This window comes from Labrus bergylta, chromosome 23 (assembly GCF_963930695.1).
Source record: "Labrus bergylta chromosome 23, fLabBer1.1, whole genome shotgun sequence".
Taxonomy (NCBI): Eukaryota; Metazoa; Chordata; class Actinopteri; order Labriformes; family Labridae; genus Labrus; species Labrus bergylta.
Window position 1 is genome coordinate 549,189 of NC_089217.1, and position 19,281 is coordinate 568,469.

The 19,281-nt window shown below is 42.3% G+C and overlaps 3 protein-coding genes across 6 annotated transcripts; all 3 read left to right on the top strand.

Moving 5' to 3' along the window:
* The first annotated feature begins 172 nt into the window (after window positions 1-172).
* Window positions 173-4,500, top strand: LOC110002744 (thymidine phosphorylase-like). Of its 2 annotated transcripts, none has more exons than XM_029282279.2 (10): window positions 173-503; window positions 615-737; window positions 817-1,019; window positions 1,792-1,890; window positions 2,313-2,442; window positions 2,517-2,635; window positions 2,948-3,110; window positions 3,238-3,465; window positions 3,695-3,835; window positions 3,913-4,500. In XM_029282279.2, exons 1-10 carry the CDS (start codon window positions 500-502, stop codon window positions 4,059-4,061), a joined length of 1,359 nt encoding a protein of 452 aa, XP_029138112.1. In that variant the 5' UTR covers window positions 173-499; the 3' UTR covers window positions 4,062-4,500. The 2 variants fall into 2 exon arrangements, with proteins under 2 accessions (XP_029138112.1, XP_020514059.1); XM_020658403.3 differs by having other exon boundaries at window positions 173-485.
* Window positions 4,501-4,640: 140 nt separating this feature from the next.
* LOC110002745 (thymidine phosphorylase) lies at window positions 4,641-8,401 on the top strand. Of its 3 annotated transcripts, none has more exons than XM_065951113.1 (8): window positions 4,641-5,357; window positions 5,469-5,591; window positions 5,671-5,873; window positions 6,646-6,744; window positions 7,167-7,296; window positions 7,371-7,489; window positions 8,045-8,185; window positions 8,263-8,401. In XM_065951113.1, the coding sequence occupies exons 1-7, from the start codon at window positions 5,354-5,356 to the stop codon at window positions 8,180-8,182; spliced, it is 816 nt and encodes a 271-aa protein (XP_065807185.1). In that variant the 5' UTR covers window positions 4,641-5,353; the 3' UTR covers window positions 8,183-8,185; window positions 8,263-8,401. The 3 variants fall into 3 exon arrangements, with proteins under 3 accessions (XP_065807185.1, XP_065807186.1, XP_065807187.1); XM_065951114.1 differs by having other exon boundaries at window positions 4,641-5,339; XM_065951115.1 differs by lacking the exons at window positions 8,045-8,185; window positions 8,263-8,401 and adding an exon at window positions 7,802-7,967.
* A 1,814-nt stretch (window positions 8,402-10,215) lies between these two features.
* rab21 (RAB21, member RAS oncogene family) lies at window positions 10,216-18,644 on the top strand. Its single transcript, XM_020658407.3, has 7 exons — window positions 10,216-10,644; window positions 14,096-14,155; window positions 14,700-14,807; window positions 14,924-14,987; window positions 15,950-16,004; window positions 16,094-16,182; window positions 16,547-18,644. The coding sequence occupies exons 1-7, from the start codon at window positions 10,507-10,509 to the stop codon at window positions 16,684-16,686; spliced, it is 654 nt and encodes a 217-aa protein (XP_020514063.2). The 5' UTR covers window positions 10,216-10,506; the 3' UTR covers window positions 16,687-18,644.
* Window positions 18,645-19,281: the final 637 nt, after the last annotated feature.

Consider the following 19,281-nt stretch of genomic DNA (forward strand, 5'->3'; position numbering starts at 1 on the left):
AATTAAGTGTGAATAAACGACATCTCATTAACACGCACCCTGCTGCTGCTGTTCTGTTTCCTGCCGAAAAAGATGCTCTGATTGTTTCCTGACTCTGTGGGTGATCCTGAACGCAACATGTCTGTAACAAGTTATTTATGTTTGTAGATTAAATAGTGAGTAATGTTGCTGTGTGACCACTAGAGGGCTCCAGAGGACGTCATGATGAAGCCAGATTAATGAGGTCTTTATTTACTTTTTAAGCTTCAGAGGTGATCTCTGATTCTTTATTTTAATGTTGACATGTTCACTTATTCCTCCCAATCTTACTGTAGATCATTTTATGTAAAAACATGGTACATGTATCCAGGGGCGTGTCCAAACTTTTTAAACTGGTGTGGCCTCCCAGGTTTGTGACTCATGAGGAGAGCCGGATGTTCTGGCTCTGCTGATGATTTGTTATGTTGCGATGCATAACTGGTTTTGACTTTATTCTACCTGCTCAGGTGAGACAAAGACGATGAGTAGGTTTGAATATTTAATCTTTATTTTCATGTTTTGGAATCATTATTGTCGCTTTTTAGTTATTACGTCATACTCTGCTTGATTGTTTGCTTGTTTGTTTGTTTTGGAAGTCAATATGGAGTCCATCCCGGATCTGATCAAGAAGAAGAGAGACGGAAAGGAGCTGTGTGACCAGGAAATCAAAACTTTCATCCAGGCCGTGACGAACAAAACCATTCAGGAATGTCAGATCGGTACGAAAACTTTCAACGAAAAGATTCAACGTTTCCCTGAATCTGATCTCATTTCATCACCTGCGTTTTTTCTCGTCAGGGGCCATGCTGATGGCAATCTGGCAGAAGGGGATGGTCAACACGGAGACCACGACTCTGACCCGAGAGATGATGTCATCGGGGGAGGTGATGTCATGGCCAAAGGAGTGGGAGGGGTGTGTAGTTGATAAACACTCAACAGGAGGGGTGGGAGATAAAGTCAGTCTGGTGTTAGCGCCGGCGCTAGCTGCCTGTGGATGCAAGGTACACAACCACACACACACACACACACACACACACACACACATGCTGTTTGTTGATTTTCATTTACTGCATAAAATAATTGAATGTAGCCTCTGTGATGTCAGCTATGTTCATATTTTCCTCTGACGTCATCATGCACTTTTCAGCTATTTCAAGCTAACTTGAACTACAAAACAACTGGCGCTGCATTGTTGTGTTAGCATGCTAATGCTAGTGATCTTTATTATGCTGGTATCTTCACACTGCATGTAAATTTACCTGAAATGAGCGTGATCTAGAAACACAGTTAAGCAGTGAGTACAGTATGTTATTCTTCTTTTCTCTAGTCCCTCAATTAAACAACTTTTATACACAAGGGGAGGAGTCAGCCGGCCGTCCGGGCGATGTAAACAAAGTGAAGATAGGACTCTGAAAACTCTGAAAACATCACAGACAGTGGGACTCGGGTGTTACACCCATTGTAGACAGTCATGACTCACAGAGTTATTTTCAGAGGAGATACTTGATTTCTACATTTAAGTGTGAAAAATCACAAATGAAGACTTAAATGAATGAATGAAGTGAGAAGGCAGAGCACTTTATCATAGACTTCTATACAATGGGACTTCTTTCGCCCCCTACTGGCCATTAGAAATGCTGCAGGTTTAAGACACTTCAACACTGTCTTCCCTGATTAATCCAACGGGCTTTGTCCTGTTCTTATATAGAGTCTTATATGGTCATTTCTTCTGTGATGTCATAACACTGCAGGAGTGTGTTTCTGTCTGATCAGGTGCCTATGATCAGTGGGCGGGGCTTAGCTCATACAGGAGGAACTCTGGATAAACTGGAATCAATCCCGGGATACAACATCCACCAATCAGCGATAAAGGTGACACAAGAAAAAACAACAACAACAACGCAGATGCTAAAGCTACACATGAGCTTGTTAGCATGTTAGCATTAAGCTAATAACAATGGCTTACCAAAGAAACCGTTGTTTACCGTTTACAATGTTTAAAAGAAGAGGTACTACCTGGGCAGATTGGATCTTTATACCACTCACACTAAGAATCATCTGTTCTGAGCAGCCTCGAGTCATGAACACTACTCTGACAGGAAGTGGGAAGCAGACCTCAAATAAACCAGATTATCCTGTAGTTCAGAAGTAGATTTACACTTTGTGGCACATTAAGCTGCCAAAGATAGAACCAATGAACAAAACCTGGGACAGAGTTTGACTTTGAGGTTGAACAGTTCAGACAGTATCTGTACGTCTGTATTGAAGTCATTAATAGAAGTTTACTCGTGCAGATTCGGGAGATCCTGGAATCGGTGGGCTGTTGCATTGTGGGTCAGACGGAGATGTTGGTTCCTGCAGATCGAGTCCTGTATGCCCTGCGGGACGCCACCAGCACTGTGGACAGTTTACCCCTGATTACTGGTACTGAACTACTCAATATAGGATGGAATAATACTATTAATTTATATTAAAACATGACGTTGTTTTCATTTCAGGATCCATCATCTCAAAGAAAGGTGCCGAGTCTCTGTCCGCTCTGGTTCTGGATGTGAAGTTTGGTCGAGCCGCTCTCTATAAAGACCTGCAGAGCGCTAAAGAATTAGCCCAGTCTCTCGTAAGGAATAAAACATTGTCATATTATTCATTATACCTGTCAAGATACCTGTCCAACAAAGTGATTACAAACAAGCTGCAGGCCGACTCCACAGGCGCGCCCAGATGTTGTTTTTCACATGCACTCAGTTGTTTTTGGAGCGACCGCGTTTATGGTGACGGTTATTTGTGTGATCAGGTCCTTAAGTCAAGATTTATCCACAGGAGGCGCCAAAATCGACAGAATCCAAAAGTTCCTCACAGGAGCTTTAATTACTAAAACAAATGAAACTGTTGTTATAACTTTTATTTAATGGTTACTGTGTGACTAAAGGTGAATGCAGGAAATGGCCTGGGCATGCGTACAGGGGCGGTGCTTAGCTGTATGGACGCTACGATTGGTCGATTTGTAGGAAACAGCCTGGAGGTGATCGAGTCTTTGGAGACGCTGAAGGGAAGAGGACCCGACGACCTGATGGAGCTCGTCACGACTTTGGGTAACGGCAGGACCTGACATTAACGAACGACATTAAATCATTAAGTTAACTTTCTTTTTTTCTTCAGCAGACGTTTGAAAAGTAATGTCGATTTTATTCTTCACTCGTTTTGTTTCCGTCTCTTCAGGCGGCTTTTTGTTGATGACGACCGGCTCGGCGTCCAACCTATCAGAGGGCAGAAAGAAGATTTCTGAGGCTGTGACTGGTGGAGCCGCTCTGTCTAAATTCCAGGCCATGATGGAGAAACAGGGCGTGGCCAAAGAGATGGCTCGCTTGCTTTGCTCCGCCCACTCAGATTACTACAGCGTCCTGAGAAAAGCCAAACATCAGAAGGAACTGAAGACATCAGCAGAGGGTAAAACTGTCACAAGACACAACACAACATTCAAACTAAGCCCCGCCTCCTGGGCTCATCACCACCAGAAGCCACGCCCACTGCAGTACGTAGTGTTTAGGTTTATTGCGTGCAGCTTGGTACGGTGAAAATGGTGCCCTGTGTGAGTGCACGCCAAGTTTGGTCAATTTTGGGGGTGTGTTATACGTCATTTGGACAAATTCATTAATCTCTCCGCTTCCTCCTGCAGGTGTTGCCGTGGACTTCGACGGTTTGGTGCTCGCTGAAATTCTTCACAAATTGGGGGCGGGGCGATCAAAGGCCGGAGAACCTGTCAATCACAGCGTGGGGGCAGAGCTACTGGTGTCACTCGGTCAGAGGGTTGTGAAAGGTAAGAGATCGATGATGATGATGATGATGACGGTGAGTTCAAGGACCTTCTCTGATGTCTGATTTGTGTAATTTCAGGCGAGCCCTGGCTGCGGCTACACTACGAGGATCCCGCTCCGACCACAGACCAGATCAGTCGACTGCAGAGCGCGCTCACTGTGGGGAAATACGACGACGCACAAACACAACACAAAATGTCATTAGTGAAGGAACTAATGCTAAACTGAATATCCAGACTCCCTTCATGTTTGAATCTTTAAAATTTTAATCAAGTAAGAAATGTTATGATTAACAATTTTAACGGCAGATTTTAACACAACAAAAGCCCAAAAATAATAAATGTGAAGCTGCAAAACTATAGTTTAAAAGTATCCTCTAATGCAGTGGTATCCAAACATTTTTTCTTGCGGGCCAAAATAGTCGTGTTAGAATCGCTGGCGGGTCACAGGTTTTGTTTTTTAAAATATAGTTGAAAAAATAGTCAGGCTTTGTAGATCAGAATCAAAAGGCTCGCTAAAGATACCCTTTAATAAAAGGAAATCAAATATTTTGATTTCTTCGTTCTAATTTATTTGTTTTTTTTCTCAGAATCAAGTCTGTAACGTGGTTCATTTTAAAACAAAAAGCTTTCTGCATTTAGCTCAGGTCATTAAATGGTTAAACAACGGTCCGCTTTGCATACGTTTTTTTTTCATAGTTTACAAAAAAATGTGGAAAATAGTAAAAGCTGTAGATTTAAAAAACAACAACAACATACATGTCACTGAACATTTTCTATTTTAGGAATATTGTTCAGCCCTTGTTAACATGAAAAAGAAAAATAAGATAATGTGCCAATCTTAATCAAGGCCTCGGGCCAAAATCTTCTGATTCTTCATTTGAAGTCACGGGCCGCTAAAAAATCCCTCAAGGGCCGCACTTTGGACACCCCTGCTCTAATGTGTTGTGTTGTTGTTCATTTAAATCCAATAATTAAAAGAGACAGGAAGTGAAATGATCATCACAACGTCTGCTTGTGTGAATTAAGTGTGAATAAACGACATCTCATTAACACGCACCCTGCTGCTGCTGTTCTGTTTCCTGCCGAAAAAGATGCTCTGATTGTTTCCTGACTCTGTGGGTGATCCTGAACGCAACATGTCTGTAACAAGTTATTTATGTTTGTAGATTAAATAGTGAGTAATGTTGCTGTGTGACCACTAGAGGGCTCCAGAGGACGTCATGATGAAGCCAGATTAATGAGGTCTTTATTTACTTTTTAAGCTTCAGAGGTGATCTCTGATTCTTTATTTTAATGTTGACATGTTCACTTATTCCTCCCAATCTTACTGTAGATCATTTTATGTAAAAACATGGTACATGTATCCAGGGGCGTGTCCAAACTTTTTAAACTGGTGTGGCCTCCCAGGTTTGTGACTCATGAGGAGAGCCGGATGTTCTGGCTCTGCTGATGATTTGTTATGTTGCGATGCATAACTGGTTTTGACTTTATTCTACCTGCTCAGGTGAGACAAAGACGATGAGTAGGTTTGAATATTTAATCTTTATTTTCATGTTTTGGAATCATTATTGTCGCTTTTTAGTTATTACGTCATACTCTGCTTGATTGTTTGCTTGTTTGTTTGTTTTGGAAGTCAATATGGAGTCCATCCCGGATCTGATCAAGAAGAAGAGAGACGGAAAGGAGCTGTGTGACCAGGAAATCAAAACTTTCATCCAGGCCGTGACGAACAAAACCATTCAGGAATGTCAGATCGGTACGAAAACTTTCAACGAAAAGATTCAACGTTTCCCTGAATCTGATCTCATTTCATCACCTGCGTTTTTTCTCGTCAGGGGCCATGCTGATGGCAATCTGGCAGAAGGGGATGGTCAACACGGAGACCACGACTCTGACCCGAGAGATGATGTCATCGGGGGAGGTGATGTCATGGCCAAAGGAGTGGGAGGGGTGTGTAGTTGATAAACACTCAACAGGAGGGGTGGGAGATAAAGTCAGTCTGGTGTTAGCGCCGGCGCTAGCTGCCTGTGGATGCAAGGTACACAACCACACACACACACACACACACACACACACACACATGCTGTTTGTTGATTTTCATTTACTGCATAAAATAATTGAATGTAGCCTCTGTGATGTCAGCTATGTTCATATTTTCCTCTGACGTCATCATGCACTTTTCAGCTATTTCAAGCTAACTTGAACTACAAAACAACTGGCGCTGCATTGTTGTGTTAGCATGCTAATGCTAGTGATCTTTATTATGCTGGTATCTTCACACTGCATGTAAATTTACCTGAAATGAGCGTGATCTAGAAACACAGTTAAGCAGTGAGTACAGTATGTTATTCTTCTTTTCTCTAGTCCCTCAATTAAACAACTTTTATACACAAGGGGAGGAGTCAGCCGGCCGTCCGGGCGATGTAAACAAAGTGAAGATAGGACTCTGAAAACTCTGAAAACATCACAGACAGTGGGACTCGGGTGTTACACCCATTGTAGACAGTCATGACTCACAGAGTTATTTTCAGAGGAGATACTTGATTTCTACATTTAAGTGTGAAAAATCACAAATGAAGACTTAAATGAATGAATGAAGTGAGAAGGCAGAGCACTTTATCATAGACTTCTATACAATGGGACTTCTTTCGCCCCCTACTGGCCATTAGAAATGCTGCAGGTTTAAGACACTTCAACACTGTCTTCCCTGATTAATCCAACGGGCTTTGTCCTGTTCTTATATAGAGTCTTATATGGTCATTTCTTCTGTGATGTCATAACACTGCAGGAGTGTGTTTCTGTCTGATCAGGTGCCTATGATCAGTGGGCGGGGCTTAGCTCATACAGGAGGAACTCTGGATAAACTGGAATCAATCCCGGGATACAACATCCACCAATCAGCGATAAAGGTGACACAAGAAAAAACAACAACAACAACGCAGATGCTAAAGCTACACATGAGCTTGTTAGCATGTTAGCATTAAGCTAATAACAATGGCTTACCAAAGAAACCGTTGTTTACCGTTTACAATGTTTAAAAGAAGAGGTACTACCTGGGCAGATTGGATCTTTATACCACTCACACTAAGAATCATCTGTTCTGAGCAGCCTCGAGTCATGAACACTACTCTGACAGGAAGTGGGAAGCAGACCTCAAATAAACCAGATTATCCTGTAGTTCAGAAGTAGATTTACACTTTGTGGCACATTAAGCTGCCAAAGATAGAACCAATGAACAAAACCTGGGACAGAGTTTGACTTTGAGGTTGAACAGTTCAGACAGTATCTGTACGTCTGTATTGAAGTCATTAATAGAAGTTTACTCGTGCAGATTCGGGAGATCCTGGAATCGGTGGGCTGTTGCATTGTGGGTCAGACGGAGATGTTGGTTCCTGCAGATCGAGTCCTGTATGCCCTGCGGGACGCCACCAGCACTGTGGACAGTTTACCCCTGATTACTGGTACTGAACTACTCAATATAGGATGGAATAATAATATTAATTTATATTAAAACATGACGTTGTTTTCATTTCAGGATCCATCATCTCAAAGAAAGGTGCCGAGTCTCTGTCCGCTCTGGTTCTGGATGTGAAGTTTGGTCGAGCCGCTCTCTATAAAGACCTGCAGAGCGCTAAAGAATTAGCCCAGTCTCTCGTAAGGAATAAAACATTGTCATATTATTCATTATACCTGTCAAGATACCTGTCCAACAAAGTGATTACAAACAAGCTGCAGGCCGACTCCACAGGCGCGCCCAGATGTTGTTTTTCACATGCACTCAGTTGTTTTTGGAGCGACCGCGTTTATGGTGACGGTTATTTGTGTGATCAGGTCCTTAAGTCAAGATTTATCCACAGGAGGCGCCAAAATCGACAGAATCCAAAAGTTCCTCACAGGAGCTTTAATTACTAAAACAAATGAAACTGTTGTTATAACTTTTATTTAATGGTTACTGTGTGACTAAAGGTGAATGCAGGAAATGGCCTGGGCATGCGTACACAACACAACATTCAAACTAAGCCCCGCCTCCTGGGCTCATCACCACCAGAAGCCACGCCCACTGCAGTACGTAGTGTTTAGGTTTATTGCGTGCAGCTTGGTACGGTGAAAATGGTGCCCTGTGTGAGTGCACGCCAAGTTTGGTCAATTTTGGGGGCGTGTTATACGTCATTTGGACAAATTCATTAATCTCTCCGCTTCCTCCTGCAGGTGTTGCCGTGGACTTCGACGGTTTGGTGTTCGCTGAAATTCTTCACAAATTGGGGGCGGGGCGATCAAAGGCCGGAGAACCTGTCAATCACAGCGTGGGGGCAGAGCTACTGGTGTCACTCGGTCAGAGGGTTGTGAAAGGTAAGAGATCGATGATGATGATGATGATGACGGTGAGTTCAAGGACCTTCTCTGATGTCTGATTTGTGTAATTTCAGGCGAGCCCTGGCTGCGGCTACACTACGAGGATCCCGCTCCGACTACAGACCAGATCAGTCGACTGCAGAGCGCGCTCACTGTGGGGAAATACGACGACGCACAAACACAACACAAAACGTCATTAGTGAAGGAACTAATGCTAAACTGAATATCCAGACTCCCTTCATGTTTGAATCTTTAAAATTTTAATCAAGTAAGAAATGTTATGATTAACAATTTTAACGGCAGATTTTAACACAACAAAAGCCCAAAAATAATAAATGTGAAGCTGCAAAACTACAGTTTAAAAGTATCCTCTAATGCAGTGGTATCCAAACATTTTTTCTTGCGGGCCAAAATAGTCGTGTTAGAATCGCTGGCGGGCCACAGGTTTTGTTTTTTAAAATATAGTTGAAAAAATTGTCAGGCTTTGTAGATCAGAATCAAAAGGCTCGCTAAAGATACCCTTTAATAAAAGGAAATCAAATATTTTGATTTCTTCGTTCTAATTTATTTGTTTTTTTTCTCAGAATCAAGTCTGTAACGTGGTTCATTTTAAAACAAAAAGCTTTCTGCATTTAGCTCAGGTCATTAAATGGTTAAACAACAGTCCGCTTTGCATACGTTTTTTTTTCATAGTTTACAAAAAAATGTGGAAAATAGTAAAAGCTGTAGATTTAAAAAACAACAACAACATACATGTCACTGAACATTTTCTATTTTAGGAATATTGTTCAGCCCTTGTTAACATGAAAAAGAAAAATAAGATAATGTGCCAATCTTAATCAAGGCCTTGGGCCGCTAAAAAATCCCTCAAGGGCCGCACTTTGGACACCCCTGCTCTAATGTGTTGTGTTGTTGTTCATTTAAATCCAATAATTAAAAGAGACAGGAAGTGAAATGATCATCACGACGTCTGCTTGTGTGAATTAAGTGTGAATAAAAGACATCTCATTAACACGCACCCTGCTGCTGCTGTTCTGTTTCCTGCCGAAAAAGAAGCTCTGATTGTTTCCTGACTCTGTGGGTGATCCTGAACGCAACATGTCTGTAACAAGTTATTTATGTTTGTAGATTAAATAGTGAGTAATGTTGCTGTGTGACCACTAGAGGGCTCCAGAGGACGTCATGATGAAGCCAGATTAATGAGGTCTTTATTTACTTTTTAAGCTTAAGAGGTGATCTCTGATTCTTTATTTTAATGTTGACATGTTCACTTATTCCTCCCAATCTTACTGTAGATCATTTTATGTAAAAACATGGTACATGTATCCAGGGGCGTGTCCAAACTTTTTAAACTGGTGTGGCCTCCCAGGCACGGACTTATACAGATTGGCGTGACATTTATGGGCATGCGCACGTAAATGAATAACATTTTTTACCTACAGCTCTTTCCAATGTTTTGGACCGCAGTACCAATTTCACACACTAGGTGTCAGAGTTACATATTGCACCTTTAAACCCTACACTTGTTCAAACTAAATATAAGAATATATTGTTTTCTTAATCTAAAATGTTGCCTACAGTTGCTACGGTGTGCCATCCAAGCAAATCGTTAGCCTAAACATCTGTGAATAATTAAAATATAATCATCTCATGAGTAGTTTTTTTAAATGATTTTCCGGATCTGTTTCTGTTTGATGTGAAATATCAGAAACCCCCAGCAGCACTGAGCGTTGTGACAGGCAGCCGACTTCGTCATCATGTGACGCCACAGAGATGAGTCAACTATACAGAGCTCTCACTCTGATACGAGTCCTGGTGCCAACTTTTCTGAGTGATCACTGGCTATGACTCAAGCCCAGAAAAGATTGGCAGAAGGTTCCGGTATAGTTTCAGCTTAAATACGTTACATTTAAGAAAATACACTGGTTTTGAGGATGATAACAGACCACGAGCAATACGTTTAAAGCGCAGGGATGTCCGCTGATTGCATAGACTTGATAGGCGCATCTTCTCGTGTATAGACGATCTTTGGTAAAGCTAGCCGGCTAACTAGTAGCTCAAAGAGACGCCATTAGTTGGGTGAAAACCAGGCTTTCATATTAGGCTGAAAGGGGAACTAGCTCACAGTTCAGACACATTTCCGCTACACCTGTTGGTAGATATCGATGAAAGGGAGATTCGCGTATGTTGTCGAGGTGTTCTTCTCCTGATTTGAGCTGTTTTTCTCAAGTCGGAAGCTGATGTGAGCTGCGCAGGACTTCGTTAGCATTAGCAGTGTTAGCTTGTTTTGGTAAAAAAAGGAGTTCTTGAGTGAAGCGATGGCTGCCGGAGGGACGGGCGGCAGAACCTACTCGTTCAAGGTGGTGCTGTTGGGGGAAGGCTGTGTGGGGAAGACATCGCTGGTGCTGCGATACTGCGAGAACAAATTCAACGACAAACACATCACAACTCTACAGGTAAGGACACCGCACACAGGTGAGATGCTAACTAGCTGCTTGGCTAAGCTGACTCAGAAGCTGTGACAGGTGAAGCACCTGTGTGGTTTATGTGGGGGTGGAGGTGAGGGTGGAGGTGGAGGTGTTGCTGTCACTTGTGAGGGTACGCGTGCTGCGGAGCGCGGGTCGTACCGGAAACGCGCGGTGACGTCACGCTGTTGTCATGACGCCGTTTTTATTAGAAACAGTGAAAATCAAATTATATGGAGACGGTTTGATTCCACAAATCAAATCAAGTTTATTTGTGTAGCACATTTAAAAACATCTTCATCTTTACAGCCAATGCATAAAAATAAAAACATTCATCTACATACATGCAGCATACATATTACACACACACACACACACACACACACACACACACACACACACACACACACACACACACACACACACACACACATATATATATATGCACATACATACCCTCATACCTACATGCACATGCATACATACAGATACATACCTAAGCTAAATATATGGGGTCTGTTTCAACTTGTTTTAAATACCAAGGTGAAGAAAAAGGTGAAGAAAAAGGTTTGTAATATGGTTTGTTGAAATGTCCTTAAAATATGATCTCCCATTATTTCAGTGTCGGTACAAGCAGTAAGTGTACACACTACGTCCTGCAGTGTGTGTGAGCTTCTGATTGGTCCTTTAAAGTGCTCTCTGCAGTTTCAGGGTACAGCAGAAGTACGGATGAGGCAGAACAACTTCAGTAAAATACTTGCGGCTGGGTGGCACATACCTGGGGGCCAACCAGCTCCTCAGTATGAAGTAAACAAGGGGGGAGGATCAGAACTACGGGAGTCCAAGGGGAGTCTTTAACGTACTCTCTGGAGGAGTAAGTCAAAGAGAAAATCTGGATTTTCGACAAGCCCAATTCAAATCATCCAGTCTTACGTCCTTACTAACGGAGGTCTCCACTCTGTATGTGCGTAATTGCGTCCTTAATCACATTGACTTAACAATGGCCATGGCTCTCGTCTCCCCCCGTTCTAACAGTTGACATGGTATAGAGGTAAAAATCTCACAGACATCACAAACAGCGTTAATAATCAATGTTTTCCTCATTCATAATTCAATATGTATCCGGCCTAATTTCTGAACATAAATCATCAACCATTCAACAGATTTCTGCTGCAGTGATGGAGGACACACTGCTCTTAATGCAGCCTCACATCAGAACATGTTGGAGTCAAGATTAAACACATGATGACTTTTATTTCAGTATTTAGATTCTCTTTTCATTCATAATCTGTCAGCGAGGTCGAGTTGATTCATTGATTGATTTTTCTTTATTCATGTGCAGCCAATAACTCAGTTACACTTTCTTTTTCGCATAAACCACCCGACAAATAAAAGATAAGTTTCACTTCCTGTCTTTATTTCACCCACAGGTGCTCACCTTCTGCCTCCTCCTCTACTTCACCCTTCTCTTTGTTTAATTTAACAAACAAATTACCCTTTTATTACCTGAGTGGGTTTTCTTTTTAAGACTGTCAAAATTGTAGACACTTTTGATACTACGTGTTTTTAGACCATAATAATCTCTGAGTTAGGGCTTTCACACTTGCAGAAAACTCCTGAATTCTTCCATCATTCTTGCTGAGACCGTAGAGTCATTTGGGCGGGGATGTCAGGAAGACCTGGGTATCGTCAGCATAGCAGTGGCATGAGAAACCACGAGAGCGGATTATTGCGCTAAACTGGGTGGTGAATATGGAGAAGAGAAGGGGATCGAGCACAGAGCCCTGAGGCACCCCTGTGGATAAATATGTGTGCGTTTCGGACACGCAGAGAACGTGGCTAGGGGGATAGACGTGTTGTTTATGAATTGATTGAGTTTAGTTAAAGCAGCATCATCATGGCATGTCATATGAATTGCAAAGAACTAAATGACAAATGGCGATATATTATTTTCATGTCTTTTTATACAGATAGTGTGAATGAGGCGATAAACATCATACATCCCTTAAAAACACAACAATATAAGAAATTATTAAATGTGATTGAAGGAGCTGTTTCTCTGCGATCGGTGAGTTTTTTTAGTGACGTTGTAGAGGTAGACCTTTCAAAATGCAAACTTAGTTTTCATAATTTCTGTGTATGATTGTGACTCAGTGGAGCTGATAAAAAGCTTTTACAGCCTGCGTGTGTTTGCATATCTGATTCCAGGCCGGCTCAGAGGCCGCTGCTCGGCTCATACGTTTCTGTTTTGGTTGTTAATCTGCAGCGATCAGGTTACAGAGCCGTTTCTCTCTCTCTCTCACTCTCCCTCTCTCTCTACCTCTCTGTGAAATCCAGGAAGTATGATGCAGCGTTTCCATTAGAAGCGTCAATAATAACTTCCAGTCGCTTCCCACTGAGTCGATCATCCACAGTGAGGACTCATTGTTGTTTATGTTAAAGATGGTGATGCGTTCAAACACCTCGGGGTTTCTGACATGCTCGTGGATTCCTGTGTTAAAGCCTGAAGCCAAACATTTCCCAAATCCTTTGTGTTGTGTTTTTTGTAAAGGGATGCAACGTTTATAGTGTTTTGAAATCATGTCTATAGTCTTTAAGAAATTATATAGAAATCAGAAATAAGATCCCACAAACATAATCCCGTCCCATCATGCACTTTTTACGTTTTTTAATGACTTCACGTTCTCCATTTGTCCGGTGCGTTGGCTGTACTAATAACAGGTTACCTGTGTTAATGTGCCATAGAGATCTATTGCCTACTGATTTGTTTCCAATCTCTTTTTATTTATTCTAGTTTGACTTTAATATCAGGGGAACAAACTGAACTAATCTGGACAATAACGGTGAAATAAAGTAAATCTGTTTGTTGTCAGAGCACATGTTCAATAACACAGCGAGTCAGCTGAGTGAGCTCACACACATTCACACACTCCGTCCTCTGCAGAAACACACACACACACACGCTCATGAATCTGTATCTGAGCAAATCAGAAGCTTGACGAGACGAGGGGACGCTGAACCTTTCACCCAGAAGGACTTTGACCTTTGTGGAATTTATCTGAGCTGCGTTCAGGAACTGTCCGTTTAAACTACGCCGTGAGAGTTTTTCTAAAGCGTCTGAAAGTATTGATTGTAATAGAGCGTGTGCACGTAGCGTCACGGTCAGCTGGGTCCTGAAGTTACCCCCATGAAAATGAGCCGATACCGATCCACAGGGCAGTCTGTCATGTTCCCTCATGTTTATCATTTATTGATTTATGGAGTTAAGTGGCGGGCCACTTTGAGTGAGGAATGGGGCCGTTTATGGTTCCCGGGCCGCCAGTTCCCCTCCAGCTGTTCCAGAAGGCGGGGCCCCTGATGGAGTCGATCGGCCTCTATCGTGGTTGTAAGTAAACGTCTTAAATTCTGAAGTGTCTCATGGTGTCCTCGTCTCCCTCTGCAGGCGTCCTTCCTCACAAAGAAGCTCAACATCACAGGAAAGAGAGTCAACCTGGCCATATGGGTAAGAGCGCCCCCCGCTGTTATACCGCCATCACTGTCAAAATATAAACATGAATAACGTGTGTGTGTGTGCGTGTGTGCGTGCGTGCGTGCGTGCGTGTGTGTGTGTGCGTGTGTGCGTGCGTGTGTGCGTGCGTGTGTGCGTGTGCGTGCGTGTGTGTGTGCGTGTGTGCGTGCGTGTGTGCGTGCGTGTGTGCGTGCATGTGTGTGCGTGCGTGTGTGTGCGCGTGTGTGTGCGTGCGTGCGTGTGCGTGCGTGTGTGTGTGTGTGTGCGTGTGTGTGTGTGCGCGTGTGTGTGCGTGCGTGCGTGTGCGTGCGTGTGTGCGCGTGTGTGTGTGCGTGTGTGCGTGCGTGTGTGCGTGCGTGTGCGCGTGTGCGTGTGTGCGTGTGCGTGTGTGTGTGTGCGTGTGCGCGCGTGCGTGTGCGTGTGTGCGTGTGTGTGTGCGTGTGTGTGTGCGTGTGTGTGTGCGTGTGTGTGTGTGTGTGCGTGCGTGTGTGTGTGCGTGTGTGCGTGTGCGTGCGTGTGCGTGCGTGTGTGTGTGTAGGACACAGCAGGGCAGGAGCGTTTTCATGCGTTAGGTCCAATCTACTACAGAGACTCCAACGGAGCCATTCTAGTCTATGACATCACAGACGAAGACTCCTTTCAGAAGGTAACGGCTCACTTCACACTTCATAACCAAACCAGCGCTGTTGCTAACGTTGCTAACTGGACATGGATGACGTCTTAAGAGGTCTAAATGATGATTTTGGTGTTCTGTGCTTTCAGGTGAAGAACTGGGTGAAAGAGTTGAGGAAAATGTTGGGGAACGAGATTTGTTTATGTATAGTAGGTAAGTCGTTCTTTATTTCATTACCACCAAATGTATTCTTGACTTCTGGCTTACTGCCAATTTCCACATAACTCTGTACGCACTGCCGACACACGCCCTGCCCACCGGGTAGAAACATCACATTTCTCTCTGATGCCCCCGCAAACACTTCCACGTCGGCGTTCATGTTTGTTTGTTTGTCCCGTTGCCACAGCGACTTCGTGTGGCTTCTTGTTTTAACTGGATTATGCTGTTTTGATGCTTAACGGCTCATCATGGGTTTTATTGAGGGGGAGTCATAAATCCAGAATATCTGTCATTTGATAATGAGAGCTGAGTGTTTGTCATGAAGTCTTAATTTACGACCTGAACGTAGTCTAATATGATTTGTGTGATGCTTATCAAGAAGCTATAAAAGTCAACATGTCCAGTTGTCGGGGAATAAAACCCGTCTGTGCCCTCAGATATACGAGTGGGACATTTTCATAAAGCTTCAGCTGAGTTTCACTCATTAAAGGTCACATATCCTCCTCCTCTTCTTCAGTGTAAATAAGTCTCAGAGCTCCTCTTCAACATGTGTGTGAAGTTTCTTGTTCTAAATCCACTCTGATCCTGTATTTGATCATGTCTATAAACCCCTCTATTTCAGCCCTGCTCAGAACAGGCTGTTTCTGTGTCTGTACCTTTAAATATGTAAATGAGCTGTGTCTGACCACGCCCCCTCTCTGGAAGTGGAGCTGGCAGAAGACGGAGAGGATGGACTTTTCTCATCATTGGGGGGTTTGTAGACGGACTAGAGACACATGTTAGAGGAACATGGAGAAGAGGATTTTATATGATGTGACCTTTAAAGTTCCTCTGACACGTTTCCCATGTGTGAAAATAAATGTAACCTCGTGATTTGGTGTTTTTTTTATTTTTCCTGCACTGTTCTACAAATAAAGAAATGTTTTTAACCCGTCGTGTCTTTGTGTCCTCTGCAGGTAATAAAATAGATCTGGACAAAGACAGACACGTTTCAGTGGAAGAGGCCGAGAGGTGAGGACGGGATAAACACACAAACAGAAGACTGGTTTAACGAGTTGTGCGAGTTCTTTGAGCTCATTATTCCTCTTTTTTCTGAGCAGTTACGCAGAGTCGGTGGGAGCCAAACACTACCACACGTCAGCCAAGCTAAATAAAGGCATCGAGGAGCTCTTCCTGGATCTCTGTAAAAGTAAGAGATGAACACAAACACCAATCACAGAGGAGTCTGAAGGCTTGAGATCAAGTTGAAGTCTTAATCTTTTCACAAATCAACCAGGACACAAAAATGGAGAGAGGTTAGAACACAGAAAGGTTTACAGACCCATGCAGATAAACACTGAAGCTTCAGAGTCCACCACATGGTGACCTGTGTAGAGAGGAGGGGGGGGAGACAGCTCTCTACAATGTTTAGAATTCAAACTGCAGTACCCATTTTAACCACTAGGTGTCAGACTGCTCCTTTAAGGACCAAAAACAATTTTTTTTAATGAACTCAGGTTGTTAAAGTGTTTTGTTGTTTAATCTGATTTTAAATCCTCGTTTCTCGTTTTCAGGGATGATGGAAACGGCTCAGGCAGACGCCAGGTTGAAGGGCAACGGAGCCAGCCAATCAGCATCGAGTAGGCGGGGCGTACAGATCGTCGACGATGAACCACAAGCCACGCCGGCGGGTGGATGCTGCTCTTCTGGCTAACACACACACATTTTTACACACACACACACACTCTCTCTCTGTCATACATGCTTGCAGACATATTGTCACGGTGTCGGCTCTAAAATCTTCAAATTAATCTGTTCACTCAGTACCGCCTCTGCTGCTAAGGAGCATGGGAAATATATTTAAAATGGGTTTTTATCATTGTTCCCTTCAAAGTAAAAGTAATTTATGATTAAAAAGAAAGTGTGTTTTCAGAGATTAAAATTGACTAAAATCATGTTTTCAGCACTTTGATTCTTGTAACTTCTGTCCGAGACGATGAACACAGAAGCTCTCCGATCCTTAGCTGTTCCTGTTTTTTAAATTAAAGGAGAACTCTGACGGCTCCAGAGTTTTTCTTTTCTTCTTTGTTTCATGCATCCAAACATACGAACACAAACTGTATAAACGTCTTCATTAATCATCGTATTTATCTGAGAATAAAAACAAGCTTCTCGTCCTCATAGAGGAGCAGCAGGCCGACAGCGCCACCTGCTGGAGGGAAAGCCACACTGCAGGAAACATTAACAACACTTCAACAACTCGACTAAAACCGAATATTAAAACATTTCAGAGAAGCTGCAGCTGCTTCCTGTTTCACTTCTTCTCCTCGTTATTTCAGAAAATGAAGCAAAAAAACAAAAAATCTTAGAAAAAGAAAGTTCACTTCGGTAACATTTAAAAAAATTAATCAATCAACAACTTTTAAAAAATCATTCGGGTTAAACTTATTTCTCCTCTTTTATTTAAAACACTAAATTATAAAACTGGAGGCTCGTTATTAACGTAAGATTTACTTAATTTAAAAATGAAGATTTGTTGGGAACTAAATTAAAAAATTTTTTTTTTTTAGTTTAATTAACAGCTGGAGGGTGTCTTATTTTGAAAATCTGAGAAAATGGTGACAGTTTGACCACTTACATTATTTCCTCTGAAAGTTAAATAACTTCATGATGTTAGAGAATCAGAAACGGGTAAATGTTTAAAATTTCATTTATCAAGCGTCTTATTTTGTAATTTTCTGTCATCGACTGATTTTTGGTTTCAAAATAAAACTAAAGCCCGAAGAGGAAGTGCGTCTTAATTTAACTCCCCGTGAAAATGTAATTTGTCGTTTTCCCCCCAAGATCTCGACGCATTGATGTCGTTATCTCGAGATAAAAACATGAATCCGTCCGGATCTCGAGGAGACGACCTGAAAGAACTCGTCCTCTCATAAAACAGTCAAAGGAAGTTTGTCCGCATCGGGCTTCCGTACAAATTCACCCGTTTGTTAATTTAATGAAATCCTCTTTTTTTTATTCCTAAAATAAAAAAGTCTGTTTACTGAATCAGATCAAATATCTGTAAAGACGTGAATCCAATCAGGTCGTTTAAAGATTTATTGATTAAACGTGTCGTAAACAGCCGTGACGTTCGTTCATGTTACAAAACGACTCGACTTGTTCAGGCTTTGAGTCGATTAACTCGTTATCATTTGATTTATTCGCTGATTGTTTTGGGTTTAAACGTCATGACGGCGTCGGTGTGCAGCTTCTCCTTCATCCTCTCTCCACACACACACGCACACACACACAGACACACACACACACACACAGAGGAATAACACCATGCATGTTGATTTCTGTAAGAGGCTCTTTTTTGTTTGTTTCTCTTTTAAAATAATAAAAAGTTGAAAGCGATTATTTAATAAGTTATATTCGTGTGGCCGTGAAACCTGACATGCTTCATTACTCGCTCTGCTCACTTTAAAAAAAAACAAACACACACGGAACAGTTTCTCTGCCACCTTCATGAGAAACGTCGACGCCGTTTGTGTTCTGATGGAAAAACGAGGACGGATGAGAAAAAAGAAAAATCTGCACTTTTTTTGGAGATGTAATTTTTGAAACTTCTCGTGTCAAAGTGTTTTTGTAAACATATAAAAGAATAATTATAACGATTTACACAACGCACTGAAGGTGTCGCACAGATTGTCGTTATTTCACATGCACAAAAACATCTTGGGAAACATGGGGAATGATCTGTGAAGAAAGAAGAGCTCAGGTTTAAACCTTTCTATTTGAGGGTCTGAATGATGGATCAAAGGTCACTAAAGGTCACGATAGGTTAAGTCTAACATAACAGACATTCAAGCCTTTGACATCTGCTCATCGTGTCCTCAGAGATCCTTAGAGATGTGAAGTCAGAGTTTATCAGGGCGCATTGTCCCGTACCGTGCTTAAACAGGATTACCCAAAAACTACTTTAAAGGGAACAAGTCAAACTGGAGCGAGTCAGATTTTGGGGGTCACTCTTCACGCTGTGGTTTCAAACACGGCGCTCTGCACTCCAATGCATCATGGGTAATTCTGAGAAGGCTTCAACTCTCCTCCTTTCTTTGTATGAACGGGTATGTACCTGACTTGTTGTTCTTCCTGCTCGTTCTGCATCTGTGTCCTTTTTTTTTTTTTTACCCTGGAGGTCGATGCTGGCTCACTCCTTGGCATTTCTCAATCCGTGTATTATTCAGATTTTGGTCTTCAAAACAAAAATGAAAAACAGATAACCAGTGGTCGGAAGAAGCGTTTTTTTTTATTGTTGCAAATTTTG

Bases quoted from the DNA above. Each gene is read 5' to 3' on its own strand.
- LOC110002744 (XM_029282279.2), top strand. The intron at 738-816 runs GTACGAAAACTT...TTTTCTCGTCAG, and splicing joins CATTCAGGAATGTCAGATCG to GGGCCATGCTGATGGCAATC. The intron at 3,836-3,912 runs GTAAGAGATCGA...GTGTAATTTCAG, and splicing joins CGGTCAGAGGGTTGTGAAAG to GCGAGCCCTGGCTGCGGCTA.
- LOC110002745 (XM_065951113.1), top strand. The intron at 5,592-5,670 runs GTACGAAAACTT...TTTTCTCGTCAG, and splicing joins CATTCAGGAATGTCAGATCG to GGGCCATGCTGATGGCAATC. The intron at 7,490-8,044 runs GTAAGGAATAAA...TTCCTCCTGCAG, and splicing joins AAGAATTAGCCCAGTCTCTC to GTGTTGCCGTGGACTTCGAC.
- rab21 (XM_020658407.3), top strand. From the start codon at position 10,507: ATGGCTGCCGGAGGGACGGGCGGCAGAACCTACTCGTTCAAGGTGGTG. The intron at 14,156-14,699 runs GTAAGAGCGCCC...GTGTGTGTGTAG, and splicing joins GAGTCAACCTGGCCATATGG to GACACAGCAGGGCAGGAGCG. The intron at 16,005-16,093 runs GTGAGGACGGGA...TTTTCTGAGCAG, and splicing joins TCAGTGGAAGAGGCCGAGAG to TTACGCAGAGTCGGTGGGAG.